The sequence below is a fragment of the Grammomys surdaster genome, unplaced genomic scaffold (genome assembly GCF_004785775.1).
Source record: "Grammomys surdaster isolate TR1022 unplaced genomic scaffold, NIH_TR_1.0 137, whole genome shotgun sequence".
NCBI classification, from domain to species: Eukaryota; Metazoa; Chordata; class Mammalia; order Rodentia; family Muridae; genus Grammomys; species Grammomys surdaster.
This window is the reverse complement of record NW_021604595.1, coordinates 4657115-4668190: the sequence shown is the minus strand read 5'-3', so window position 1 is coordinate 4668190 and position 11076 is coordinate 4657115. Positions and strand designations below refer to the sequence as shown.

At 47.3% G+C, this 11076-nt stretch overlaps 1 protein-coding gene across 2 annotated transcripts in view; it reads left to right on the top strand.

Moving 5' to 3' along the window:
* The window catches only part of Gmpr (guanosine monophosphate reductase), a 38969-nt gene that overhangs the window by 910 nt on the left and 26983 nt on the right, over positions 1-11076 (top strand). The window contains exons 2-4 of one of the 2 annotated variants that reach the window (XM_028763227.1): positions 3429-3491; positions 6615-6734; positions 9434-9517. In XM_028763227.1, the coding sequence (XP_028619060.1) occupies positions 3429-3491; positions 6615-6734; positions 9434-9517 (267 nt within the window). The remainder of the gene's footprint in view (positions 1-3428; positions 3492-6614; positions 6735-9433; positions 9518-11076) is intronic. The other variant, XM_028763228.1, reaches the window with a different exon arrangement.

Below are 11076 nucleotides of genomic sequence, written 5' to 3'. Positions count from 1 at the left end.
CCCGAGTTTAAATGGTCTTGCAGGAGCTGAGCTTGGGGACCTGCTCCTTGGTGGCACTCTGCGGTACTGGACAGCCTGCAGTTCCAGCCCAGAGGGAGACAAGCGAGTGGCGCTGGGAAGAGGGTCTTTCGAGCCTTTTGGAAGTTAATTGTACCATAATCAGGTGAACGCTTGGGAACAGGTGGAGACAGGAGACTGCCGAGGTCAGACCTTGAAGGATAAATAGTTTTCTAGAAAGGCGGAGCTCGCTGGAAGAGTTGTTCCTGAACCGTGGCTTTAGTCTGTGGTGGGAACTCAGGAGGAAGAGCCTGAAAGGACCCGGGGACACTAAGCCAGCCTGCCCGCCCCATCCCTCTTGCTCAACAAACAAGACCATAAATAAATCCCCTCAGCAAACAACTCGCTCCGGTGCCCAGGCCCGACTGCAGTGTCTGCAGCTGCCAGTGGAGGGTTGGTATGAATTAGGGCTGCCTCCTGCGCTAGCCAATGAGAGAGTAGAAGCAAGTCACTTTCCTAAGCAGGGGCCCTGGCTGCTTGGAGGCAGAACTGGACAAGACAGGACTTAATAGGTGGGATGGGGAAGAAGTGATGGACCCTTATCCATCCAGACTAGATGCAGCTGGGCCTGCCCTTCATCCTGTGCTTTCAGGTGCTCAAGAACGAGGGCAAACCCTTGGAACAAAAATAAACACTAGAGACCCCCCTCCCCCCGAGTGTTGAATAGAAACTGGGAGCCAGTAAGTTCCTAAACCTAGGTCAGGATGAAGTGTTTGCATTCTAGGCTGACTAATAATTTGGTGGCTTCAGTGCTTGTCTGTTTTTTTTTCCCTTAATGTTTAAAGTTTATTTATAAACAAATACATATTTATCCATACAAAGCAAGGTTCTATGCATCTTCTGAACTAGGAAAGCTCTTGAGAAGGGGCAGTGTTCATATTTATGTGAGCAGTATGATGTCATGCAACACTTGGTTTGGGGCTGATGGCCACTCTCAATGTCCCAGCGTGGGTTGAATCTTGGAATCTGTGCATACTTGTCACAGTGAGAATCTGTGCCCTCGAGGACTGTCTGTTGCTCATACTGTAGCTTTTATGAGAGCTACTTGGCACAGCGGCTCCAATTGTTTGTGCGCTAGCCTCCTGAGGCTGGCCACTCCTGCTTGGTGGATGAGCCTCTCTTCCTTGTCTGACACTGCAGAAGGAGCTGCCTTGGCCTCTCTAATGTTCCAGCTCAGTGTTCCTTGTGATATCTGGCAGGCACAACCAGGGGCTTGAAGTGAGTTTACGCAGGTAGAAAAAATATCTAGAAGCAGATTGGAAACACTGCAGTAGATAGATGTTAACATCTCAACAGCTTTGAGGGGGAGGCACAGGATAAAATGGATACTAACTAGAACAGAATCTGGCTGGGAGGGGTTTTACCAATGCAACAACAGTTTCCTCAGAACCAGGCCTGATTCGCCAGTTTACAGAAAATGAAGTTTGGTCCAGAGGCAGGGGACAGGGAGAGTTGGTGCAATTAGGCATGCATTTATGGGGGAGCAGGCTAGTCATCTCCCAAGTGTCTATCTCAAGGTACCAAAGATTGAAGTGCCACAGGATTTGTTGACTGAGTTAAAGCTTTTGGATTTATCTGAGACACGTTGGACTGCCATCATTCCATGGGACCCAGTACTGGCTTTACCACCCCATTCCAGTTCTTTTTTATGTTGTTGTTTTGTTTTTTTGAGACAGGGTTTCTCTGTATAGCCCTGGCTGTCCTGGAACTCACTCTGTAGACCAGGCTAGCCTCGAACTCTCGAACTCAGAAATCTGCCTGCCTCTGCCTCCCAAGTGCTGGGATTAAAGGCGTGCACCACCACTGCCCGGCTCCCACTCCAGTTCTTAAGTGGAGTTTTTTGCTTGTGTGAACATATTCATGTATGTTCACATGCACACACATGTGTACACAGATGCACTAGTGGTGGTTAAAGGTCAGCCTCTGGTATTATCCCTCAGGCCCTCATGCACTGTCCACTTTTTAAAAGATTATTATTATTTTATTTTTGATGCAGGGATATTTTCACTGACCTGGAACTTCCGGAGTAGTCTAGTCTGACTGACCAGCAAGCTCCAGGGAGCTCTGCCTGTTCCCACCTCCCCAGCCCCGAGGATTATAAGTGTGCCATTATACCCAGCTGTTTAACTTGGGTGCTGGGAATCAAACTCAGATCTTCATGTTGTGTGGCAAGCGCTTTAATGGCTGAGCCATCTCCTCAGCCAGCAAGAGTTTGTTTGTTTGTTATTTAACTTTTAACATATTAACACCGGATTTTGAAAGTTGGGATTGGAGAATACGCACAGTAGAGAACCATCTGCTTGTCCTAGGACATGGCAAATGCCCTTCTATCTGCTTACAACACTGTCATGATTATTGGATCATCAAAGAGAGATGGGGCTAGCAGTTCTCATCTGTGACAGGCTGACTCACAGGGGATGGAGAACAGGACTGAGTGGAGAGAATCTACAGTAAAAAGGGACTCCATTAGTCTGAGTTCTGTTTGGTTTTTGTTTTTTTGTTTTTTTTTTCAAGATAGGGTTTCTCTGTGTAGCCCGGGCTGTCCTGGAACTCACTCTGTAGACTAGGCTAGCCTCGAACTCAGAAATCTGCCTGCCTCTGCCTCCCAAGTGCTGGGATTAAAGGCGTGCGCCCGGCTAGTCTGAGTTCTGATACTGTGCATTTTATTACCTTGGCGTTGTGTCCTGAGATTGCTGTAACAGGGAACTGCAGAAGAGGTGGCTCCAACAGGCTTGTTTGTCTCCTGGTTGGGCAGGCTGGAGGGCTCTGATCAAGGTGTGTCTATGGGTTTCTTTTGAGAGCTGTTTGCCAGGCAGACAGCATCCTCCATGCTTGTCTCCAGCTCTATGCTGCCTTGCTGGCTACTTTTGACATGTAAACACCCAATCTAGACCCTAGCTTCATCTCCATAAGCTGTTCTTCTTGGGTATACGTGTGTCCAAGTATTTACCCTTTTGATAAGAACATTGATAAGGGCTGTTCTGCACCCTAGGTAACCTCAACCTAACTTGGTCACTGTTTTCAAATAAGGTTCCATTTCACAGGTGCTGCGGTTAAGACTTCAGTGCTGTTTGGAGGAGCCACAGTTTAACCCATAACAGCCTATGTAAACTTTGTTTTGTGGCGTTAGAAGGTCTGCCGGGATTTGTTATTCATCACGATCCGAGTGCCTCGGAATCACCTAGGGAGACACTCCAGAATATACAGTTTCCAACACGGAAGCTTTGACTGTGCAGCTTGGGGAGGTCTTGAAATGTTTGGTGAGATCATCAAAGGTGGCCTTCACCGTGTGAACCATGGGCTCTTGCTGCTCTTTGCACTTAGGGACTGTATGGCTCGAAGTGGTGCTAAGCTATGCGTGTGCTTTTCAGAAGCACAGGAACCATTGGAGAAGCTTCCTGGGATCACATCAGCATCCAGAAGGCCTGTTCCAGGTAGAAAGGATACTGGAATTCCCTTCTCAAGTGACTATAATCTGATCCTGAGGCCTTTGTAGTCCACTTCCTAGAATGTTTGCCCAAAAGGCCAACCATGCTTCTAGGGCATCCTCTCTCACATGGGAGTCAAGTGGCAGTTGCTTATGACTGCCAGTGATTATCTGTGGAGCTTAATATACACGCATGGTCTCATGTGGCCTTGAGGATTTGGGGAGGAAGTGTGGGTGAGAGGCAGGGCCTGTTCCCTCCTCCGTCTCATATTGGTACCTTTCTGTCCTGTCCATGAGTGATTGTTTTTCTTAGGGTAGTGTAGCATATTTCCTGTAGTGGCTCCTTAAGCCTACCTTGACTCATTCATGACATGGGACTACCCGTAAATGTGGCAGTGTGTGCTTTAGACCTGCAGAATGCTGAGTAATGACAAGACTCAGTCGCTAAAGAGGACACAAGTTATTTTAGGGGGTGAAAGGGCAGTTTGCTACTTTCTGAGTGGGTATTGGGGGGTGCTGTAATTGGGGTATCCAGCAGCTGTGGCAGAGTAAAGAAAAGGCCTGGGAGGCTGGAGTAAAGTATTTATCTCTCCATGAACAAGAGGACTCTGTATGTGTGTGTGTGTGTGTGCATGTGTAGATAAGGTTAGGACAGATAATTTCATTTCTCTTTCTTAGAACTAACTATTGGGAAGAATCTGCTGTATATCACTTGGGAGGGAAAGGTTTGTAGGCAGAGCCTCGAATATGCTGAACACAGGTTTCACTGGTGAACCACACAGCTCCAGTGCCAGGAGTCTGCCTTGCAGAGATAGGAAGCCAAGGGTTCACTGTCAAGGCTGTGTGTGTGTGTGTGTATACATGCATACGTGTGTGCATGCATGTATGCATTCATATTGCAGATAGGTTTTGGTATGCCAAGAAAAAAAAAACCCTTGTGATCTCAGCTGGAGTGCAGAGGCTCTTTCCTCCTGTACGTGTTGGGCAGAATTAAAAGAATATGTGAGACCACGGGTTCTGAATGTTTTCAGTCTGTACCCAAGAATGGGAGGGCCATAGTAGTGCAGAGCTGAGAGGAATGGCCTTCCTCAGACACCCTGCAGGGTGTCAGCTTGACTTGTTTTACCAACGGAGGAAGTTCCGTTAGAGATGAGACACTGTCTAGGAGGTTCACGGGATGACAGAGCCTCACTTCCTCCCACTGCCCACTGTTTAAGGCTAGCCTTCTGGACTTGTAGAAGCAAGAGAGAACAGAAAGGCTAAAGGGTCTGGGTTGCAGCACAGTGTGCTCCAATTTAACTCAGACGGTGAAGTGCAAGTTAAACGAGATGGAAAAGAGATGTATCTGGAGGGGTCAGGTTGAAGATTGCCTGTGCTCGGGAACCACGGTGCTTATAGGGCTACAGTTCCAGCTTCTCCTTGTCAGTTCACCTTGGCACACAGTCCAGGGAAAGCAGTGAGTGATACAGAGTATTTCAAAGAGGGGATTTATTAACATACAGTGTGTGTGTCCATACATGTGTACTTACATGTGTGTAGTGTGTGGGTACAGTGTACATAAGGAGGTCAGAGGACAACCTTCAGTATGAACCCTCGGGGTTCTCCTATCTTATTTGATACAAACTCTGTTGTTGTCCTGGAACCTCACCAAATTGGTCAGGCTAGCCTGGTCTAACAGCTTTAAGAAATCCACCTGCTGCTGGGCGGTGGTGGCGCACGCCTTTAATCCCAGTACTTGGGAGGCAGAGGCAGGCGGATTTCTGAGCTCGAGGCCAGCCTGGTCTACAGAGTGAGTTCCAGGACAGCCAGGGATACACAGAGAAACCCTGTCTTGAAAAACAAAACAAAACAAAACAAAACAAAAAAGAAAAAAAAAAGAAATCCACCTGCTTCCACTTCCTGTATCCTTACGGCAAGCATAAGTGTAAAGGGCATGTGCCTGGCTCTCCTGGATTTCTGGTGGTCCTAATTTCTGTTTTCGTGCTTGCAAGGCAAGTACTTTATTGACTGAGGCATCTCCTTTACCAAAATTTCTCCTGACATGGCTGAGAGATTGGCGATAGCAATGGATGAGAGTTAGTGGGAGGGACTGGATTCCGCCAAGAAAGCTGGAGCTGGAAATGTGTGTAGATCTGAAGGGGCTGCTCTATGTAAGCTGTCTGAGGAAGAGGAAGTCTGGATCTCTCTTTCCCTTTGTCCTCAGCTTCTCACTTGGTATTTTTCTTTAGCCAAACCCAGAAAGAGATATTTGAGAAATAGGGTATTGGGAGTGGCCATTCTGTGATACGCTGAAGCACCAGACTGTCTTGGGTCACGGGAGTAATTCTGACTCTGCCAGCTTTTCGTGAGGACCCAGCTCTGGCACATGATTCTGCTAAGTCCACAGTCCTGACTGAGCATCCTACTGGATTCCTGATAGCTCATAGTGACATGCACACTCAGGTTAGAGTTTCAGGAGTTCCAGGCCCTCCCTGCAGCTGTCTGCGAGCCAGAGGAACAAGTATGTCTCTTCAGAAACAGATGGTTGCATTGTATTTCCCCAGCCCTCATAATTACAAAGCTGCTGCCAGAGCTGAAAGGCAAAGGGATTAAGGAATTGTAGCTCAGGGCTGGGAAATTTGTAGTCTGGGTCATGGTAAACAGGGAGATGGGAAGGACCTGACAGGAAGAGGAAGGAGCGTCACTGCTGTTGGGGAAGAGTGGATGGACTTCTCTAGAAGAGAAATGGACTCTCCAGTGCTCAGAAGTGGGGGTGTGAGAATCACTGTGTACATGTGTGAGCTTAGGGCCAGCGTGAGATGGGATGAAGAGAGAAAGTAGCAGAGGGATTGGAGAGGCTGATAAAGGGGTGACCTCACATGGATCTTGGGCTTCCTGAAAGATTATCTAGTGTCTTAGTTCGATGTGTGGGGACAGTGGGGATGTTTAAACTTCTGGATTCGGGTACAGCTTACTACTTGGTTTCCTTTGGGGGGCTGTCCTGACCTTGGAACACTGGTCCTAAGAGAGTCTAGGGGCTGAGGTAGACTTATCCTTGGTACCCTCCCCGCCTACTCTGAACACTGGGAATTCTGCCTGTGTTACGTAAGAGCCGACTCATTTCTTTCCATTTTTTTTTTCTTGCTAACAGGTGGATCTTGAGCGAACCTTTACGTTTCGAAACTCAAAGCAGACCTATTCAGGGATTCCCATCATTGTGGCCAACATGGACACCGTGGGGACATTTGAGATGGCTGTGGTGATGTCACAGGTGAGAGCACAACCACGTTCCTATATCCTTCTGGGAGAATGGAGATGTCCCGTGCCTGGACTCTCTCACTCTTTGCTGAGTCCGATTGTTTCAAGGAACCTATCTTTCCTGCCTCTGTAATCAAATGTCCCATGTCTGAACCTTGGTGAGATAGTCTAGATTTGGCTCTGGACCTTCTGTGAAAATGCCTGTGATAGTTTTAGAAATTAGGCTTTCAAAAAGAAATTAGGCAACAGGATGAATGCCGTATTGGAGAAGGCCATCCCTTTAAAATGAAGACAGTTGCTTTGCAGGTAGTATTTAATACATTGTGTTGGAGAGCGCTTATTGGTTTTTTTCTTTGTTTGTTTGTTTTTGTTTTTTTTTCTTCGAGACAGGGTTTCTCTGTGTAGTCCTGGCTGTCCTGGAACTCACTCTGTAGACCAGGCTGGCCTCGAACTCAGAAATCCGCCTGCCTCTGCCTCCCAAGTGCTGGGATTAAAGGCGTGCGCCACCACCGCCAGCACGCTTATTGTTTCTGCTTCAATGTATCTCTCAATTCCTATCATAACTCCATGAGGGTAGGCTCTGTTTGCGGATGAGGAACTCAGGCAGACAGAGAAAGAGGTGGGGCATCTTGCCCCAGGGCCTTCAGTCAAGTAGAGAGGTAGGATATAAACCCAAAGTGACCCCCAAATCTGCAGGACACATCTCTAAATCGGATAGATTCCAACCAAGTTCAAGGTTTCTTTTGACTAGTGTCTTGACCTCAGGAAAAAATAGAGGAAAGGCCAGCTGTAGGTATTTTCTGCCTCACAGACCCGTGTGTCAGGCATGAGAATCTTCCACATCGGAGACTAGAGGGCCTCTGATTGATGAGCACAGGAACTGTGTATCTGATTTTGCTGGTCATGTCTGCCAAGTACAAAGCTCAGTGCAATTAGTTGGAAAAGCATCTCCTGTGGGTGGCAGGTCTGATCACAGGAGGCAGTGGGATTCATCATTAAGCAGCCATGAGGAGGGAAAGATTCTCAGATTATGAGCTCAGCAAGTGGAGTTGGGGGTCATCCACCTGACTGAGGATTGGCTGTTTGTCTGTCAGCTCTAAGCCTCTGCCAGAAGGGGATCTGAGGCAAATAAATGAATCGCTAAAGGAATGTGATGTGTTTTTTTCCCCTCCTAATCTTTTCCTTGGTCTGTCATTAATGACTGCTTGTAACAAATTTTTAGTGTATGCTGTGGTGTGAGAAAGTGTCTCCAAAGATTCATGTGTTAATGTCCCTGACAGTCCTTGTGTTAAACGGTATTTCTCAGGGTGGTACTTTTTAAGAACAGAGCCTTTAAGAGATGGGGTCTGAAGGAGGTCTTTAGGTCATTAGAGGTGTGACCTTGAAAGGAAGTGTAGGACTCCAGGGTCTTCCTCTTTCCTTTACTCCCTTGGCTGGGTATAAGGTGAATAGTTTTGATCTGCTCTGTACTCCCGCCATGGTGGGCTGACGTGCCACAGTCTCAAGAACAATGGACCCTTCAATAGACCAAGGCAAAATGAACCTTTCCTCGTTATAAGTTAATTACCTCAGATTCTTTGTTATAGCGACAGCAAGCTCACAGTTAAAAGGGTGTGGGGCTCAAGGAGCAATACAGAGATAGCCTGGTTTGTCTGCATACTTGCTATTCATTGAAGAACCTGGAACTTGTTATGCCCTTTCCACTTTCATGGGAATATTTCCCAGGAATGCCATAGCCTGCATTGGCAGAGATAACCATGTGTGGGTTCTGTGGGGTTTCTACTTTTGGGATCCACAAACAGTGTGAATTAATAGAGTCAGAGAACTTTAGAGTGGGAATTTGGAGGTGTAGGGTGACTCAGAAGTTAGAGGAGAGGCCATGGAGCAGAGAAGTTTGAAGTCAACCAGTGTTATAAGCCATTGCTAAATTGGTTATCTCTTCCTCCCCTGCCCCACGCCCCTTCGTGAGGTAGGGTCTTGCTATGTCATGGCTGGCCTTCACCTGCCGCCAACCCTCCAGCCTCAGCCTCCAGCATACTAAGTGATGGAGTTTTAGGCACGTGCCACCCTACACAGGTTTGCTATGTATTTCTTATATTTCTTAACCCCCATTTCTGCTCTGAATGACAGTGATTCTGTTCAAAGTTGTTCTGAGACTCCAATGGTGTTTGCAGTGCCTTGGCCTGATGGTGGTAAAGTCTGGTTCGGTTGCCTGAGAGGTAGGGTTATTAACATAACACCCTCTTTGTAGCTTTAAGCAAGAAGTATTTAGGCTGTAAATTGGAGGAAGCTTTAGGTGTTAGGCAAGGACCTTCGGTTAGGTGAGCAGAAACTTGGATCAGGATGGTCACTCTCCTGGTCTAGGGGATCTTCTACATGTGTGTTCTTGACCTGCCTTGGGTGTAGGCAAGAGCTAGGTGGGCCAGCTGAGTGGAGATGCTCCTTTATTCTTTCTCTTGCCTTTTGGCAGGTTTCCCAAGACTGAACACACATTGTCTGATCACATCAGAGCAGGAGACCATTTTGGGGTTCATTGCTTCATTGCATACACCTTTGTTTGATTTTGGCTCCCAGGGACACATTCAGAACAAACTAGGCATGAAAGGCAGCTGCGGATGCTTTTGTCTGTGGCTTACTACAGCAGGCTAGGGGCGGGGCGTGGGGGTTTGGGCTCCCCTGGCTCGCTCCTGACAATCTGGTTTTGTTTCCTAGCATGCTATGTTTACAGCCGTTCACAAGCATTACTCCCTGGATGACTGGAAACGTTTTGCTGAAAACCACCCCGAATGCCTGCAGGTACGGTGAGAAGTTTTGCAGGACAAGAGCTGAGGGGGAAGAAAAGACTGCAGCTGTGTCAGGAACATTTGAATCACTACACAGGATGCTAGTCGGTCGATGCCAGGGCATTGCTAAGGAAACCTGCCACAGGCACAGTATTTTAGAAAATGCCAGGAATTACCCATGAGGTCAGCTTCACCTTGGAGAGTACCTACAGCCTAGGGAAGGGCTTGCTTCCTGCTAGGGGTTTCCAGGTGAATCCGATCTAACTGTTTTTTCCTGTCTACAGAGAATGCATCCTAATGATAACAAATTGAGCAGAAGCTTGCTTTAGGATGGTCACTACTAGGATAGCAGTTCTATACCTGCTAGGATAGCAGTCATTAGAGTGATATGGGAATTGTTGAGAATGTGGAGAAATTAAGATGCTCATATATAGTTGAGAGGAATGTAGGTGCTGAGGCTGCCTTTTAAACGACATAAACATGGTTTAATGTCTCCCTAACACAAGACACAGTCATCTGAGAAATGCCTCCGTAAGATCAGGCTGTGGGCAAGTCTCTAGGGCATTTTCTTAGTGATTGCTGAGGGAGGGCCCAGGTCATTTTGGTTGGGACAATCCCTGGGCTAGTGGTCCTGGGTTCTTTAAGAAAGCAGGCTGAGCCAGCCAGTAAGTGGCACCCTTCCATGGCCTCTGTATCAGCTCCTGCTTCCAGGTTCCTTCCCTGGAGTTCTATCCTGATTTCATCTCCGAGTTGCTTTGGTCGGGTTGTTTCGTCACGGCAATAGTAACCCTGACTGAGACACGCAAGAGAGGAAACACAAGTTACCAGATGACCAACCATTCCAGTTCTAGGAGAAATGAAACCACATATTCACGCATGCACTGGATCATGAGTGCCCATAACGTTTATAATAGCCCAGCAGTAGGAAACGCAAACTAAACAACTCAAATGTCTAACTGACATTTAACTAAATGTCTAACTGACAGATACATAGCACGTATCAATATGATAGACCGTTGTCCAGCCACAAGAGGAATGACATACTGACTTCTTACAGTGTCAACAAACCCTGAGAGCATTTTGCTGAGTGAAAACTAAACACAAGAGCCGCAAGTGTGGTCTCCTTGACACTAGTTGCCCATGCTGGACGCATACATGGAGATATCCCACACGGGGAGATATAGTTATCTGGGCCTGGTAGCGGGAGGAAGGAGTTAGAGAGTAATGTATAAGCCTCATCTGGAGCCAGGCCCAGTGACGTAGCCTATAATCTTGGCTACGTAAGAGGCTGAGGCAGGAGAAGCTCAAGGTCAAAGCCAGCCTGGGCAACTTAGCCTATCTCTCAGATAAAAAGGTAGAAAGAAGTTCTGGGTCGTAGCTCAGGTGGGATTACCTGTGAGGATTAAAAAGTGTGTGGTACCCTACCCTCAGTATCCAGTGCTATCAGAAAGAAAGAAAAAACGAAAGGAAGAAAGAAGAGAGAGAGAAAAAGAAAGAGAGGGAGGGAGGGAGGGAGGGAGGGAGGAAGAGAGAGAGAGAGAGAGAGAGAGAGAGAGAGAGAGAGAGAGAGAG